Source organism: Dermacentor variabilis, chromosome 9 (genome assembly GCF_050947875.1).
Source record: "Dermacentor variabilis isolate Ectoservices chromosome 9, ASM5094787v1, whole genome shotgun sequence".
NCBI classification, from domain to species: domain Eukaryota; kingdom Metazoa; phylum Arthropoda; class Arachnida; order Ixodida; family Ixodidae; genus Dermacentor; species Dermacentor variabilis.
In genome coordinates this window covers 63196879-63215226 of record NC_134576.1, presented here as the reverse complement: position 1 = coordinate 63215226, position 18348 = coordinate 63196879, and the positions used below count along the sequence as shown (strand labels likewise).

General features: G+C 49.6%; 2 protein-coding genes and 1 non-coding gene across 4 annotated transcripts in view; all 3 read left to right on the top strand.

Moving 5' to 3' along the window:
- Positions 1-184, top strand: LOC142558677 (U2 spliceosomal RNA). Its single transcript, XR_012823086.1, has one exon. It is a non-coding gene; the product is annotated as a U2 spliceosomal RNA (small nuclear RNA).
- A 1538-nt stretch (positions 185-1722) lies between these two features.
- LOC142558380 (myopalladin-like) lies at positions 1723-2259 on the top strand. Its single transcript, XM_075670524.1, has one exon. The coding sequence runs from the start codon at positions 1729-1731 to the stop codon at positions 2257-2259; it is 531 nt and encodes a 176-aa protein (XP_075526639.1). The 5' UTR covers positions 1723-1728.
- Positions 2260-4715: 2456 nt separating this feature from the next.
- LOC142592745 (cell adhesion molecule Dscam1-like) overlaps positions 4716-18348 on the top strand; it is a 130106-nt gene continuing 116473 nt past the window's right edge. Inside the window, exons 1-2 of one of the 2 annotated variants that reach the window (XM_075704383.1) lie at positions 12171-12263; positions 12385-12669. In XM_075704383.1, the coding sequence (XP_075560498.1) occupies positions 12188-12263; positions 12385-12669 (361 nt within the window). In that variant the 5' untranslated portion in view covers positions 12171-12187. Of the gene's footprint in view, positions 4996-12170; positions 12264-12384; positions 12670-18348 lie in introns of those variants that run through there. The other variant, XM_075704390.1, reaches the window with a different exon arrangement.

Sequence of the window (18348 nt, the reverse complement as noted above, 5' to 3'; positions counted from 1 at the left end):
ATACAAGGCCGACGCTGGCCAAAGTGCAGTATCCGTTCTTATCAGCTTAATATCCGATACGGGTTGTATTTGGACCTGAGATATTAAACTTATTTTTGCAAATTGGCGGAGTGCTTAAAGCTTGCTTCACCTCCGCCGCGGGTCGGCCCGGTATCGCACTACCTTCGGGATCGGCCCATGCACGTATGGAGAATAATTCTCGATTTACACGGCTTGATAGACGCACACAATTTTTTTCCAGAACCTAGCCATATGCAGCTTTGCTGTAAAAAAGAACAAAGCAGGAAAACAAAACGCATCGAACGCACGTATATACACAGTGGTGCTGTCAACAGTCGTCTTTCTTTCGCGCACTGACCTTGCCGCTGCAGTCGCATCACAGACCACGAGCATCACCCAAGTCAATGAAAGATCAATGACAACACAATAAACAGAAACATCTTTTCGAAACATACCTACGAACGTACTATTGTCTTCTAATACATTTCGTTATCGGCATTGACCAGCACACGTTCTTAGAGTCGTTCTCGCTGCGGATCATACCACACATCCGGGTTGTGTTTGTAACGGAAAGATTTCGCAACCTCCAAATGTAACCGATAAATGTGACACATTTATCGGTTGAAACAACCGCTGACGTGTTTCCAAAAAAAAAGGTAAGCTATATTTTTCAGTGGATTTTGTCACAGAGGAAAACCAACCACGAGGTTTGACGAATTGTCTTTTTAAACCCGCCCAATCTTGGTCAATCCCCTCTTAATGTGTATGAGTCATATTTAAAGTGAAACTAAGCGACAAAATAACCTGTTCGTTATTATAACAACTAGGACTAAGCTTTCAAATCCACCATGAGGCCCGTGAGAAATGACGTAAGGAAACTCGGGACGGATTTCAATCACTTCGGATTCCTTAGCTCAGTAGGTACACGAGCCGCTTTTGTACTCCGGCGCTATGGGAAAGCGGCAGGTGCGGCCGAGATTCGAACCTTCAACCTTTTCGTCACAAGCCTGCTGTGTCATTTTTGTCGTTGGAGTGGGTGCATGGTTCAATATCGCATGCGAAAATGGTGCGAATGGAATAAAACACGAAACATCGATAGCCTTTAAATTAGGCATCTCTATCTTGTATTGACTGAGAGCGCGTTCGCAACACTTTTGCAGGAATAGGAAACACAAACAATATCGCTTCATATCACATCGCAGAATTCACGAAACGAATATTCGGACATTCCGCAAGTTATATCTCCGGCGCGCATCCGTTAAACACAAAACCCAGGATTTATGCGTTTAATGCTTTCGACGCGCTGCTAATTCAGAACTTGTGGTGCATATGACCGACCGTGAAAGTTGTAATGCGCTGCATTGCGTTAGTGTGTGCTTTATTTCAATCTCTAGCTTTAATGTTTTCTTTTTTCTTCTTTCTATGACTTTTTCTGCCTTGACCCTTCACCCCAGCAGCCAGCCAGTACATACAGTGGCTAATGCTTACTTCCCGCTCTTTTCCCACCTCGTTCCTGATGAAACGTGAGAGTCGTGGTTCAAAGACTAAACGCCGTTCGCGCCGACACCCTTGCGAGCGTAGTTGACGATTCCACCGCTACGTGGCGCAACCTGTCCACACAGAGCCACTTTGATTCACCCGCGTTCGCACCACTTCCCGGCGCGAGTTATCTACTCCGCAGAGTGAAGCGGATGCGCTCCTGCACCCGTCTTGCTTTTTCGTCCCACCATGTTGTCCCCGAGATCCGGAGCTCGTTTCGTCATCTTCAGCGTCTCGCTTTGTCTCGCGCTCCACCTCGGTTCGTGCGCCAGTCGACCTCAAGACCACGCTCTAAAGATGGGCCACACCGACCAAAGCCGCGGCAAAGTTCACCGGAGGACAATCAGGGACGCGGCGCCGGGTTCCTCCGCCAGCCCGCCGGAGATCCAGCCGTTCGCCTTCTCCAAGAACAGCGCGATGGGCCAACGGGCCAGTGTGGGCTGCCTCGTGATCGGCGGTACGGGCCCGTTCCAGTTCCGGTGGCAGCACAACGGGCTCCCGATCGTGAACAGCGCTTCGAAGTACGCGAGGACCAAATCGGAAGACCTCGCCACGGTAGTGATCGAGAAAGTGGGCGCCGAAGACGTCGGCAACTACACGTGCAGCGTGAGCAACGCGTTCGGTGCCGACAGCTACACGGCGCCCTTGGATGTCGAAGGTGAGACCCGCTTTCTCTGGCACTTTGCTCTGGGATCCAAACCACAAGCGCGGCTCAGTTAACGTTTTCCCAGCACGTGGTGCCAAAAGGATTGACTGCAGGGCTAGTTAGTCTATTAACGCCACTTGCCTCGCAAGAAGGTATGCGCCTTTTTTTTTTTTCTAAAGGGCTTCGTCCCGAAGCAGGTCAGGAGCCCTTTTCGGAGCAGTAGCCGCGTTTACATGAATGCGACAGTGTCGCATCGCATCGCATTTCTAGCGCATCGCATACATGTAAACAGCGGTAATGCGCTAGGAAGGTGCATCGCATTAATGCGCCAGCCGAGGGTAGATTTACGGGCGCTAGTCGACTCTCGCGGAGCATGTAAATTCAGCATCGTCGCATTAGGAACTATGGGAAGGCATTGGCTGCGGGACTGCCGCGTCGGTGAAGCTGCGAGACAGCAACGCCCGAAGCAGAAGCAAAATGGCGTCCCCCACGGCAACTTCGCTCGCCGCAGCGTGCTCTACGTGAAACTATTTCTCGGCACTCAGCCACCAACATGCACTCGGCCCACTACCGGAAACCAGTTACAGCGGAAGTCGGCAGCACTTCCCTTATACGATACCATGTGGCGCTACGTTCTCGCGAGAGTTAACGCGCTACATGTAAACGGCGTCGCATCGCCTTTCCCAAATGCGCTTGGAAATGCGATGCGCCACTGTCGCATTCATGTAAACGGGGCTATACTCTGTTCCTTATGTTTCTTCATTTTGCTGCGTCTAATTTCTGCGCTTAAGTTTTACAGTCAACGTGGTGTCAACCACGTTGATCAGAACTACGTTGAGTAGAGTCTCTCAGTAAGTTGAAAGAGACTGCCGGTTTCTCCTTTCTGCTGATGACGCTCACCTCTTGTCTATCCTGCAGATGATTCTACACGCGAAAAAACGCGAGCGACACAAACCACATGGTATGCGTCCCGAGAACTTTACAGATCACAGCTAAATGTCGTCTCGACAGCAAAGTCACCTGTACTATATATAGGCAATGCGTCCAGAAGAACGCATTAGGACTGAACGATTCTGAGTGCGTCGACAAAGGCAGTGCGCGAAGAACTCCGAAAGTCTGCCGAGTCTCTGCTTTTGCGTTTTTCTGGACCACGCGTCGAAACGTAAAGCGGTCCTGAAACCGCAATACCTGCGCTAGCATTTGCTACGGCTGAAGAGAAGGTAGCGGGTTGAACACCTATTGGTGACTGTACTCAACATCAGTTTCATACCGACTAGCTCAACCTTTAACCCTTTCAACCACACAGCCGCGGCGACTGCTGCCATATCGACGCCCATTTAGCGGACGTTACTGACATCCACCTGGACCGCTCCCCTCTACGGCGCTTCTCATGGCACCCGTGTTACCTTGGGACGTGAAACTCCATACGGTGTTATATTTTCAACTAGCACTTTTTTCTTCCGCATACAATCCTGACATATATTATGCACAGGATAGGAGTGCATGCTCCCAGGATACACCTGTAGGTCCAGAACCTCAGTAAGTTATATGTAAGCATATAAGTAAGCATACCAGTAAAGCTGTAGGTCCCGACAGTGCACCTAGAGCAGACCGAGTGTTTCATCAATCATAATAGCGCTGAACGGACACTAACGAATAATAAGAAGTAGGGTTGCTTTGTTGAAAGGAGGCGTAAAATGAGATGGAGGCTCGCTAAGCCATAAAAGAAGAAAAAAAAAACGACATACTGGTGGCCACGCTGTAATGAAGCTCCCAGACCCAATTGGTCCCGACTACGTGCATTTTGGCAACGTCTGCTCAGGTCAGTTCATAGTTTATCGGTAAGTAACCCGCTGCAAATCTAATTGAGAGGGAATCAAGAACTAAGCCTAGCAACTATGGGGCAGTCTCTGTCTACTAGAACGGCTTCAATACGAGAACATAAGAATATGTACCTTGAAATTCATCACGTGAAGCTGACTATCGGCACAACATTCAGAAAAGGAAAGCTTGGCTTCCTACTCTAACTACCAGTAATCAATGCTATTCCGTCCAATCAACTGCGATTCCGTATTAGTAGAATGCTTTCTTGCTATAAACCGATCTAGCGTTCCTTTTGTTCATTTCCACTGACTGAAACCTGGTCACTTTTCTCTTATATCGGCGGCTCCATCGGGCGCGAAGACCACTCATCGCTCACCGCTTTCGTCCGCAACCGCGACGCAAAGTTGCAGCTGCAGCCGTCGTGTGGCGCTAGTTGTCCACTACTCGCTACGGTTTCCTTTCTTCAATAGCTTCGCGGGCTCTGTGAGCTCATAGCCTGCTTCGGCACCGTTCAACATGCACCTCTGGCTTCTTCTGACTACAGCTTCGCTACTGAACTTTCCTCAACTTGCTGCGCCTCAGGATAACGGTAAGCGGCTGCGATGCTTAGCGACGCGTTCACTCGGGGCCAATGCAGTCATTCGAGGTAACAAACAAACAAAAAAAAAAAGAATGACGCCACTGTTCCGGACTTCTAGGAATTCCGGAGGTGATGCCGTTCTCGTTTTCGAGGAACGCCTTGATGGGAAAGAAAACGTCCGTGACCTGTGCCCTGTCCAGCGGTCGCGGCCCCTTCCGCTTCTCGTGGCTGCACGACGGAAAGCCGCTCGATAACCGGGGACGCGGAACTGCTGTCAAGACGGTTACGGACGACATATCAGTGATGACCATCGAGAGCGTGACAGCGGGGGACCTGGGAAACTACACGTGTGTCGTCTCCAACGGAGCCGGAACCGGAAGCCACACGGCTGCGCTCTACGTCGAGGGTAAGCCGCCACCGCAACGTATACGCCGATATCTGGACACGGCTGTGGCTAAAAACTATGTTGCTGTGTTTATTCCCTAGTCACAGAAAAAAAAACATATATTTCGAATTTTCTCGCCGCACCCCGCGCAACTGCGACAGTGGTAGCTAAGAGAAATACGAAATCCGCTTAATTCGAAATCCGTTCGTCCATCACGTAGTCGAATCCCACCTACGTTGTCGACGAGTACATAGATTTTACTTACAGTCGCTTTCGGACCTCAAGGGCTGCTTTCAGGAACGCTTTAAGCACGTAACACGACACGCAGCTTCAGCTGCGCGACCTTCTTGACCGTGGCTGTGTTCGCAATGCCAGCACTGCGGCCTACTAAATCCCTTACAGTATTCCTGCCATGAAAACAACATTAAGTCTCTGTAAATATTTTTTGTACTAGTGCGTGCCTCTGTTATTTTTATCTTACTCCCTCTCACTCTTTTTCTTTCACCTCCCACTTTCTGACGTGTACTACCATGACAGGCCTGACGCTAGGCCAAGCACTCCGGGTATCATCATCTTCTTTTCTCGGTCCGCTTGGATTAACAGAGTGGCCCTTCATATATGATTACGCAACGCTTCTGCTCGTAAACTAGCGCCTTCTTAAAAACAACGTCAGCTTCGCGCGAGGGCAAATCACCATGTGAAGGGATAGCAAGGTTTAGCGGCTGCGGCGAGGGAGTCTGAGAACGCTGGCGAGATGAGCGTGCTGGCGCATTTGCAGGCGTCACACCTATACTCCATCTCAGTAGTTCCTTGCAGCACTGAGGAAGCTGCAGGGATCCTTGACCGAGGCTGAACGCCGCTGAAGATGTGTTCATCCGCGCGGCATCGTCTGCTCGGCGTCTGCTTGGCGTCCTTTCGATAGATCCTCCACTGTTGCTGGAGTGATGCAACAAACGTTTTTGTGTTGCAACTATAGGCTGCGACTAATGCCACAGCGGGGCTTCGCGTCATCGGTACCCTTTCTGAGCAGTTCAATGCAGCCTCCTTAGCCAGTTTCTGTAAGAGCGAACGCCCTGATAAATTCGCACGCACCGCGCGTACCGTTTGCTCGGCGTCTATTCGGCGTTTGCTCGCCACCGCCATCACGTACCATACTAGAGCGGAGTAGTAAATTATTGATGCAGTTAACAATTAGGCCTTCGCAGCCTCCCGCATCGTCAACGCATCACCAGCGCTAGTGCTGTGGCGCCATCTGCTAAACGGAAATCAAACCACTTTTACTGCTCGGGGCTGCCCCTGTAGTCCTAGAAGCGTCAAAACAAACAGCTGATCTCAATAATAACGACAAAACATAGCTGATGCGTTTTCCTCAGCGTGAGATGGGACTAAGCGATGATGGATTTCACCATCTATTTGTTGTTACTAGGGCGGAGAGCCAGAAACAAGCGCGAATTAGGATCGAAGCGGGCGCTCTGGGCTGCATGTGGCGCTGCCGTGCTGCTGCGTATAACCGTGGTTAGGGCGGCAATTAATGTTACCGGTGGTAAGAGCCACAGTAACTTGCGGTACACGACGTCCATGCACAAAGTGCCTAGCGTCTTACGTATCGCTGTGACGTATCATGTGTTAAGTCGAAACAAATCTCTCTAAGCCCCACAGTAATCAGACAGTTAAGCCAGGCACTATATTCTGCCGCGCAAAGATACTGCCTGTGTGCACCTCGTACCTTCGGCAGTGCTGCACGCCGCTTGTGAGATCGAGTGTAGATGGTGGGCGAGATAACACGGTAGGAAGGCTGTCGGCCTTGGTCCAAAGAAAACATTACATAAATTTAGCTTTGTTCGTTCCTGTTGACCTGCTCAACAGCAACGCTATCGGGTCTACGCACAACGCCCGCGCCAACAGTGGAAGCCGACTGAGCGGAACGTCATCCACTTGGCGTCGTCACTTTTCAGAGTCAAATGCACTTCGCGTCTGCGTAGCCCTTCGAAACCTCTACGCCCGGACCGCGCATGCTCGGTCGATAGCAGGACAACACGACAATGGCGACTGACCAAACGCGCCTCGAGCGTCCCTATAACTGCTAGCGCAAGAAAACTACCATGAAGGCCACGCTTCCGTTTTTTCTTTAGTTACGCGCCATAACCGCGACAGCGCCGTTGTGACGTTACGATTCACTTGTTCTTTGTCTTTTCTTCATTTATGGGCGGCACGGGTCTCCAAAATACGACAGCTGGGAATTTCCAGTTTACCTCAGAATGCAACGTAATTCTTTCAATTAAACGAACATATTATGTTCCGGCTAAATAGTCTCACAACCTATCACGTATTTGGTAAAATGGGTCCTGTATTATCACCACTCGTTTAGTTTCCGTGTCGATTTGCTTGCCCCACTCAATGAAACAAATAACTGGCTCAATAGAAAGACTAGTCTATTTGCAAACTCAGGATCGCAATCCGTCGATCGAGATTACCTTACCGCTTCTCCTGCTATCCGTGTACCGTTTGCAAATTACAAGAACGCTAGCAAAAAATGCCGCGAAGCCAACTACGTAAATGAGGCTCTGCGTTTCCCTGCTTGTTTTAAGCAGCAATCACAACCGACACCCCTCGCGCAATCTCGTAGCAAAATAAATTATGCGTTCTTCAAACGATTAGAATAGCAACACCGGAACGAAAGTCCTGCGTCATGACAGTTCATTCGAACTACGTAAAACAGGCATAATGTACACAAACGTGCTTTAAGAAACTTGCTATGTGGTTCCCTAGCAGGGATGCGATTCCTACATGACTTAGACAACGCTCGTCCGCAGTGACGCCAGCCCCTGCGACTACAGCAGCCCCACAATATAAATGTATATGTGGCGAAGCATCCTCTACAGGCACACGATCGTGTGTGCGGACGTTGATGCATCGCGAACAACTAAATTTAATAATCAAATTGCCAGCGGTATAGAATGTGAGCGATTATTTATTTACATTAATTAGATATTTTAAAAGAAAGCAAGCGAGACATCCAGCCGTGGAGAACTCTGAAAACTGTGTGTGTGTGGGCGGGGGGAGGGGGGAGGAGGGGGTGCACCGAGGAGAACGAAACCTGCCGTCGAAAAACGACGCCCCACTAAGGAGCAGCTGTTTCTCTTTCCCACCACCATATGGCGCGACAAGTCCGTGCGCGTTCTCGTCAATCAGAACGGTAGCAGCGATTTTCCTCTGCAAGGAGGACTTAGTACGCCTGACGAGGCTCAGCTGCAGGCTACCTTTGCTCAGCTCTCATCCGAGCAGCAGCGGCAAGAAATGATGTCTACCGCAGCGGAGATCATCGTCACTGTACTGCTTGTGACATTCATCGACGTATCCGTGAGCGCATCGCCCTACGGTGAGTCGACAGATACGCACGCTTGATAACGTCGACGAGGAGTTTTGGCTTGTCCACAAACGTATCGACCCGTGCGAAATACCGCGTTACCGGAGACGTAAACGCAAGCTGCCGTATTGGCGCCGTCACTTGCCGGAACAGAGTTCGACCAGAGGAGACAATATAGTTACTTTAGTAAACAACCATACTCCTCTGCTGGCGTTCTGTGTCTGCATTTATGTGGTCGTTAACATGCCGCTGTTTTGCCATTTCTCATTTTGTTTTTCACAAAAAGCGTGTCTCCCGCACTGTGGTTGGACAAAGTGTCACAAAAAATCGCTACACCAGCGCTGTTTCCGCAGTTCACGTCTCCGCTAACCCTGCATTCGGGCAAGCTAAAACTCCTTAATAGTGGTGAACCAGTTAACACAAGCCGGCACTGGTTTCAACGCAGACGCCCCGCAAATCCAGCCGTTCTCGTTTCCGCCGAACGTGCGCTTGGGAATGAAGACCAGCGTCGCGTGCGTGGCGTCGAGTGGCGAAGCACCCTTCCAGTTTTCGTGGAAGCAAGACGGAAAGCCTGTCCAGGGAGGCTCGGCCAAGTACGTGAGGATCGTGTCGGACAACATAGCGACGCTGACCATCGAGCGAGTGGACGCCGGTGACATCGGAAACTACACGTGCGCCGTCACCAACGCCGCGGGCAGGGACAGTTTCGTCGCGGAGTTATTCACCGAAGGTGAGGAGACGAACGCGTCTCGGATATCGGGCACAAATGCGAAACGACAAGAGCGTTAACACGCGCTACGGATGCGAACAACGTTACCAAACGTACGCGCGAAGAAGTTACGTTAGAAGGGTTAACTGCTCGGCTAGTTGGTGATCTTGCATACTAAAAAGATTTTGCGCCAGAACAACACACACAAGAAAGACGACGACACCACGGGCGCTGATGGACCCGTGGTGTCGCCGTCCTTCTTGTGTGTGTTGTTTTGGCGCAAAACATTTTTAGTATGTAAGTTACCTAGTCATAGAATATGTAGGGAGTCGTTATCGTGTTCACATACTCCTACGCGCTATTTCTAACTCAACGAAGAGAATAAAAAAGGAAGAAATATATTCACGATGAACTATATAAAGCTTACCTTAATAATTTTCGTTTAAATTATAACCTAGCTATATTGAACTTATAAGGTGCAGACAAAGAACAACATTTTGAAAAGAAGTGGGCTGGGGGTGGCCTGTGTGGGCGTTAGCGCGGTGGAATAGGTAATAGTCAGGACACACATTTCAGTCGACTACCTCATGACAACAGAAAAGCGGGTGCAAGGTGCAGAGCATATGAAGGAGAGACGAAATAAAATCTAACAGCCGGTGGGCGACCGATACCTCACTTCAGCATTCCAGTTGCAGGCGAATTTTCCTCGGCAATGTACAGCATGCCGAAAGCGACGCCCAAGCGCTACAATTTTGACGGTGTTATAGAGTTGCTAAACCCTACGCATTTGTTTTCACCCCGCATAAGCCCTCGCGACGCCTCCTGCATCCCACAGTCCACATCATTTCCACATCCACCAGACGCGCCGCAATTTCACGCGAAGTCGCCATGTGGCGCTGCCTGTCCATCCACCGTACGAGGCACCGCCGCAGCGTAGTCGTTCCTCCTTTTTCGCTTATTCTTTGTTCCGGTGAGAGTGCCTCCACTCGCTCTGAACTTCGTACCGCAAGAGACAGCACCGCAGTGAGCCGCATCGCATCATGGCTACAGGGGCAGCGAGTTTCTGGGGTCGTCGCAAGCAAGGAGAAGCTGTTGTGAACGCTGCAAACAGAGGTTTCATAATTTACCGCCTATTCGCGCGCCCTTGGTTCGCGATGCTACAAACCGTCCTCCTAAGCGCCAGCCACGCAGGTAAGCCAGCGACCGCTTTCCAAAACGCGCAAAGCGCAAGCTTTTCCCTAGGGACATCGGTCAAAAAATTTTTCCGAGTCATCCGATCGCTTGCTTTTTACTCAGCTGCCCACGAGACGCCGATCATCATGCCGTACTCGTTTCCCAAGAACGTCGCTCTCGGACAGAAGACCATCGTCACCTGCGTCGCGCAGAGCGGGACGGCGCCCCTCGACTTCCAGTGGCGCCACGACGGCCGCGCCGTGCCAGACACCGCGTCGCGCTACGCGAAGAAGCTGAGCGAGAGGGTCTCGACGATGTCCATCGAGAGGCTGTCGCCGGAAGACCTCGGCAACTACACGTGCGTCGTGTCCAACGCGGCGGGCAGCGACACCTTCACGGCGCCCCTCGTCGTAGAAGGTAGGGGGCGCGGCGGACGCGTCGCGGAAAGCACGTTTTGTTACCGTCCCGCAGTAAGCTTCACTGAGGCTTCGAGAGGGAGCAAGCGGTTGCCTAAAGACTCTGCAAAAACGCGCGTCGCTAAAGCAGGGCCGGTTCTTTCACCGACCTCGATTAAGGCTGCGAACTAACCGGCCGCAAGTAGCACGGCGAATGATCTACAGTTGCGCACTCCAAGTCGACAGTTCATTTGAAAACTAGCAGAGCGTCCATCGGTTGTCTGATCACCTCGAGTCATTGCGGTATAATGCTAATATATTGATTTCTAGTCGTTATGAGCGTTATTCCTCCCCATAAGTGAAAGTAAATGCCCTTTACTTCGAAGTGCTGGCCTGTAGACGTATACTCACTTGTGATGTTATATTTCGCGGAACTGTTCATGCCCGTTATTTTTACGGAACCCTCTTGCCAGTGCAGCCGACGAAATCACTCCCTTACCCACCACCTCTGAAATCTACGCTAGCCTGTCTTGAATTTCCGTTTTCCCCATACAGTTATTAAGACTGGGAATGACCTGGAAGGCTCTTCGCTAGAATAGACAACAAATTATATATATGAATGTCTTTTAATTTGGACATCATATATTTTTATCCTTTACTTAGATTTTTTAAAATTATTTTGTAAGTATAGACTATAATCCTTAAAGGTATGCTTTCTGGAATGAAGTCCTTCGTTGATGTTCCGATTGCGTTTTTCAGCACGCCATATGCTCAATCGTGAAATATATAGCACTGGAGGACGTAAGAACTTGTGAATAATAATAATAATAATAATAATAATAATAATAATAATAATAATAATAATAATAATAATAATAATAATAATTATTATTATTATAATAATAATAATAATAATAATAAGAAGAAGAAGAAGAAGAAGAAGAAGAAGAAGAAGATACGATGGCGTGAACAGATTTTGCAGCTTTTTGAGCTCTTTTCATGCGTATATACAAGGTACAATGTAGAAATCATTTTCGTTTCATACAAAAAAAAAGAAAAATTCTCTTATTATCTGTGGCGATGTTCGTTATAGCAACGCTCTTTTGTGTCTTACGACGACATTGAACGATCCTGGTCACTGTGCTACAACACCCCTACGTAACGCGACACCTACTTATATATTTTGACTTCTGCGAACTTCAATTGTGATCGCACTCATCAAGTTAATAGTTCCACGCGCGCCAACGCTCCTGCTCCTGTCACTGCCGTTCGATCTGTAAGCAATGCTGTCGTCATTTCGACACTAAAATGGACGAACAGCGGCCCAGCTAATGGCGTCACCGCGCTAACACTTTCGCACCACCTCGCGGACAACGGCCAACCATGCCGCGCACGTAGTTCGCACTGAATCCGTAACGTGGCGCTAGTTTACTGCAAGACGCCTGTGCGCAGCGCGATACGCCCCAAGAAACGCACAGCCGGCGCAAAATCAGTGTACGCGGTCGTCGTCAACCAGAAAGGCGGTCTGCCGGAGCCTTCAACAAACCCCCAACGGGCACGGAGAAGGCGATGCCTGCAGAAGCTCTGATGCTGCGCAGCGCGGTTATCTCCGCTGCCTGCATGGCGGCCCTGGCGGCTTCGTCAGGTGATTATAAAGCCCCTTTACTACGTAGCAGAAAACGAATGCAACCAGTGTAGGACAGCTCTACACCATGCTATTACTTTCTCTTTTTTTTTTCTCCATCGTGCGCACCCCCGTTATGCAGACCAGCCGCTGGTCCAGCCGTTCAGCTTCCCGCAGAACGTCGGCCTCGGCGAAGAGACGAGCGTGGCCTGCGTCGTCACCCGCGGAAGCAAGCCCCTGCACATAGTCTGGACTCAGGACGACAGACCGATGCCCAACGGCGATCGAAAGTTTACGAAGGCCGTGCTGGACAACTTCGTCACCCTGACCATCCGTCGAGTGGCCGCCCAGGACGTGGGGAACTACACGTGCACGGCCACCAACGACTTCGGAAGTGACGCAGCTTCCGCGACGCTGATCGTCGAAGGTGAGAACGCAACGCGGGCGGCAATACGCTCAGTGAGACTCACCGAGTCATGCATCGTCCTACACCTACACTCTGGGATGGATCACTCGGCAACACTTTGCTTCTCGAGCATCCGCATTCGAAATTCCCAATTTTTCGCAGTAAAGGAGAGGTGTCTATGTGATTCAGTACTCGGGAAAAACGACCCTGGCAAACTTAGTTTGTTGGCAATGGTTCTTTGCTATCGGTAGTTTTCCGCGGGCACACTTGATCGCTGAATCCACTTCGTTCTGCAAGTAGGCGACGCCGTCGTAGCGACAAGGCCCAGGTTAACGTTGCCCCTATGGGATTCCTTCTGTAACGCGTGCCAGAAATTTTCAGCACACCAGATGCTTTCCATTATCCTGCGCTCAACTGCAAAATATTTGTCGTAGTGGCTGAGTAAACGCGGAGTGAGAATGCTCGGCTTTTTCTCTCAACAGACCAATGTAAGCGCAAGGCGTGTGCCTGCAAAAAAAGTTATCGCGCCAATTACCATACAACTCGCCACCTTTCTTTCTTTTTCTATTTATTTTTTTTCAACGGGAACAATTATTGTTAACGACTGTGAACACAAATCAGGCGTTATAAGCGCTATAAATAAGTATAAGTGTTGTTACTATATACACTAAACTACTGCCTCACATACGTGAAACTCTGTGTTAAGTGCTACATAACTGAAAAAATGTGCTAGGAAATGAATATGTGGCTCTTTCTGCAAATATTAGATCCGCAGATGCTTCCGCAGACAAGCGCTGCTTTTTAAAGGCTAACGACACCTGTACACAACGAGAGGATGACGCACATCGTACGTGTGCTACGTTTTACGTAAGTCGTTTGCACCATTAAATAGCACTATACTTATACTACGCAAGCTGGCCTACTGCAAACCTGGCTTTTCGTTTTTCATTTACATCGTATGTCACGGCGCATTTTCCTCTTGAGGTAAGTGCTTTTGCAAGAACAATTGCCGATAACCGTTGACACGGCTTCGCAAGGACTCTACATTTCAGGACTCCGAAAAACTACAACCAACGTGATTGATTGATTGATTGATTGATTGATTGATTGATTGATTGATTGACTGATTGATTGATTGATTGATTGATTCGAACCGATGACCTGTTAGCTAAGAAAAGCCTTCGCTAAGGAGGCAGACATCGTTCCCTTCACTTAACGGAAGGCTGCCGCGCTTTGCAAGAAGTTCACTGTATTCCTACCAGACGGCGCTAGCTGTCCACAGTCGTATATAAGTGGCACCGTTTGCTCCTCTCCAGTGGTCTTCCTTGTCTTGCGCCACAGACCGAGGTGAGAAGGCACGTCATTTCTGAGGGAAGCGGATTTTCGCCGGCGTGCTCTACCGCACTTGAGTCTCTGAGCTCTGGTGAAGCAAGATCAAACAAGGCAATGTATCAGCGTATATTTTTCATCATCTTCGCTGCAGTTCATGCAAAGACGCACCGTAAGTTGTCCGACGAAACTCGCACTCCTATATTTCGATCATCTGCACACATGTCCTAAACAGCGGGGTCGCATCTATCCCGTAGGACCACCAGAGGTGCAGCCTTTCTCCTTCTCAAAAAATGTCCTTCCCGGACAGAAGGCCGTGGCCAACTGCGCAGTTGTCGGTGGCGACGGGCCATTCAAGTTTGCGTGGACGCAAAACAACCAGGTCCTGCAGACGTCACCGACAAAGTATGCGAAGACAATAACGGACACCATTGTGACACTGACCCTGGAGAGAGTAGCGGCTGAGGACACCGGAAACTACACGTGCACCGTGTTCAACGAGGCTGGACAGGACAGCTACACAGCTGCGCTCGTCGTGAAAGGTAAGCTGCGATACCTCTTGCCACCACTTCGGGCTGTACCTGGTTGTGGCATGCGGGGGATGATGTCACTGCTTGGTTGAACAGAAACTGATAATCAACAGTTTACGACCTGTGCTGCGGGTTAAAACTAGTCATCAGTGTGTCCGGCTCAGAAAGCGGAACAGTACAGTGCGTTGCAAACATTGGCTGCGTGATGTCATGAACTGCCACAGCACTGTGCAAGAATGAAACCTGCAGCGTTCAAACTCGTCTTTCTTCACAAGCACCTACCAAAAATGAATTGCGGGGTGTAAGCAACCAAGTGACGATGCGAATAAGAAAGCACAAAGGTCATCCCAAAATGCGCGATGATAAGTTGTACACCCTACCAAGCGACCATCACGGGCTTTTCCATTTTTACAAAAGAACAGATCGTAAGAGCGACGTGAATAATTACATTCACTGTTCTTCTCGACCTCGATCTCGCCCGAAGTCTCGATCACTACCCGAAAGTTGCGTTTCTTACCATCGAAACCACTTAGTCTCCTCGACCCTAGCACGTGACATGTTCTTCGGGAATACGCGAGCGTCCCGCGATGTTTTGGGTTCACTGGTTTCCTGCAGTAAACCACAGACTTACATAAAATCTGAGATGCAAAAAAGCTGAAAGAAAAACAAGTCAACTTCAGAAAAGAAGCAAACAAAAAGGTGTGAGCGTCCTCATAAAAACTACACTGGAACGTCATATTGCCGGTGCATCGATTCGCGCGTGTCTGCAAAGTCAACCTTGCCACTCGGAAGCATTCTCCAAAGGGCACCAGCGAAAAATCGCTTAACTTTCTCGCCTGCCACCAAGTGGCGCAACGTTCCCGTCGACGAAATACAAAGCGCTCGCCGTTGCAGCCGCCGCGTTCGCTGCCATTCGTCGGGTTCTCCCAAGAGCGGAAGGCAGGCCCAGCGGCTTCGAATATGAATCCGCCACACGTCGCACTCTTCCTATGCGTCGCACAAGCCCTGTTCACGATCTGTTGCTGCCGTGAAGGTAAGCGTCCACGTGCTCGGATCCCACCAAGGCTTGAAGTTGGCGCAAGCCGCAACTGATGGTTCGCTTCGCCCGCAGGCCGACCAGAAATAATGCCTTTCTCGTTTTCGAAGAACGCCGTGCTGGGACAGAAGACCACGGTTACGTGCGTAGTTTCGAGCGGGACCGGGCCCTACCGCTTCGAGTGGAAGCACGGAGACCGAACGGTGGCGGGCGACTCTCGCAAGCACGTGCAGAACTTGGCCGACAACGTGGGCGCGCTGACGATCGAGGCGATCGCCGCGGAAGACCTGGGCAACTACACGTGCACCGTCGCCAACGACGTCGGCAGCGCCAGCTACTCGTCGACGCTTATCGTAGAGGGTAAGGGCACCTCGTGAGCTGTGGTTATGTCTGCTGGCTGCCTCCGGGGCCCTCCGGAAGTAGCCAGCGACGTCTAGCCGTTGGACCCGACGTCAAACGGTAGCGGCTGGGCACCGTTCGGCCCAGCAACTACCGTTGGACGTTGCTGGCTGGCTCTTGAGCGCCGTGGAGGCCGCCGTTACCGCGCTCTACAAAAGGATGACGCCGATTTACATAGAGGTTGCGTAGATACGAGACGTCGACGTGATCAGGAAACGCAGTACTGTTCCTGTGTCTGGGCGACTTCGTCATATTTCTCCGTTAAGATTTGCGGCGACTTTATCTTCTCCATATGTTAATACTGGGCACTAGCCAGTGCTGCCAACCCTAAATTCCCCTAAATACGATAAAAAAATTCTTTAGATTTAGCAAAATGTGGTTCTGTTCGTCGATATGAATTCTCTAAAGTCATTTTTTGTTTGTTAAGGAATTAGACTGAAAATTGTAGAGTTCTAACTTATTTCTAAGCTCGTTTTAATAGTCTAGCCGAAATGACATCGCAGTACAATGTTTATGTAAACAATACAGCCTTCAGCTTGAAGCTCCCATGTCAAGAGAAGAAGACGTGAGTACGTATATTTTTCTTGTTCAAACTTGCTTCTCACGTACAGCAAAGTAGCAAGATCACATGTAGTTTTATTCAAACTGTAAGGAAGATTGGCAGAATGCAATATTGTCGAAGCAGTGTCCCGCTCCATCAGGCGAGTGTAAATGACGTGAATGAAAACAAAAAATTGCATGACGTGCACTTTCGCAGCAACTGCACCCTTGCGCTTACACGTCATTTCAAGCAAAGTAGGCAAACACGTGGCCAGTTTTTATCCTTCCTCCAAAGTAAAACTCGCCCGAACAGTTGGCTACTGGGACGGTATTTGCATGCATAGTCGGCTGCTTAGCATAACGACCATATTGTCTGTGTGTCCGCCTTGCGCCCAGATCTCACCGTGCTGCTTTCTTTGGTGGTGCGGCTTACGTTTGTTTTGATGGTTGCTCATAGGTATTTCACTCAAAGTGCATATCAATCGATAGCAATACTAGAGGTATGAACGGCGAAATCGAAGTAGCCGCATTACGTTAAAGAGTCCATGGCATGCACATATTGTCGTTTACTTGGCAAGGTGCGTTTAGTGCGCTGCAGTATCATCAAAAGTCATATTTCGCATGCTAATGCGACGGTAATTTGTGGTGACTGAAATCAGAACACGCCGCCACGTCGGCAGTTGCACTGCTGCAATGCCCTAGCGCGGAATTTCCCTATATTCGTGCAAATTTCCCTACACGAGGTCTAAGATCCCTAGACATATTAAAGATTCCCTGAATAAGTAGCACTGGCGCCAGCCCAACGCTGCTTTTTTATTGCAAGAAAATAAAATTTATAATCAGCGGACGCATTATCTAACTATATAGAATGCCGTTGTCCTATTTGAGCACTGTACAGGTTTGTGGACATTGACGTTTGATTACTTCATAGTACTCAGGAAACTAGAGCAGACCTACCACAGACTGTTTGCAGATTTATCTCTGAACTACATTACAGGCACATGCGTTATACTGTTCCAATCTGTCATTTAATGCAACAGCATTACAGAAGTCAGTTATCGGTCTTCGTTCTCTGTACGCGGCAAATGATCGCTGAAGCAGCAGGACTTAACCGCGGAAACCGTGAGTGTGCCGCTCAAGATGAACGTCTGAACATTCCGCTGCAGATGAGACATCACCGATTACAGTTGGTGACCTCTCTCAAAGGTTGCCCAAATGCTGCTTATGGCCTCGGTGACCTGTAAAGACACTGTTTTGCTCAGCGTTACACTGCCGATAGCATGGTTCTTTTAGAGCGCTGCCAAGTTCATTCATTAAAGCGCACAGTCTCTTGCGCTGCTAAGCTCGAGGACGCGGGATCAAATCCCGGCCGCGGCGGCTGCATTCCGATGGGGGCTAAATGCAAAAAAAGAAGAAAAGAAAAGCTCCCGTGTACCGTGCATTGGGTGTGCGTTAATGAACCCCAGGTGACTGAAATTAATCCGGGGTCCCCCATTACGGCATGCCTCATAATCACATCGTGGTTCTGACACGTAAAAAACCCTACAACAATAAAACCGCACAGTCTTTCTGGTGAAGCAGAATGTGAAGTGCGTGTGTGAAAAGCAAGAAAACGTGCCCCTCTACGAGGCTTGCCGCGGAAAACATACGATGACTGAGCTGCCAAGAACGACTGCAGTGACAACCTTTTGCGAGGACTGTCCTTTCCACCTGTTTATTAAACACCTGAAGCAACATGACAGTGTACGAGAGGCGAGTTTTCGCGCTTTCCGAGCATGGCAGTTTTAGTCAGTGCAACCACTGCCAGGTGGCGCTACGCGTCCGTGAGTGAGGACGGTTTGGCGTGACCTACCAAAAACGGACGGA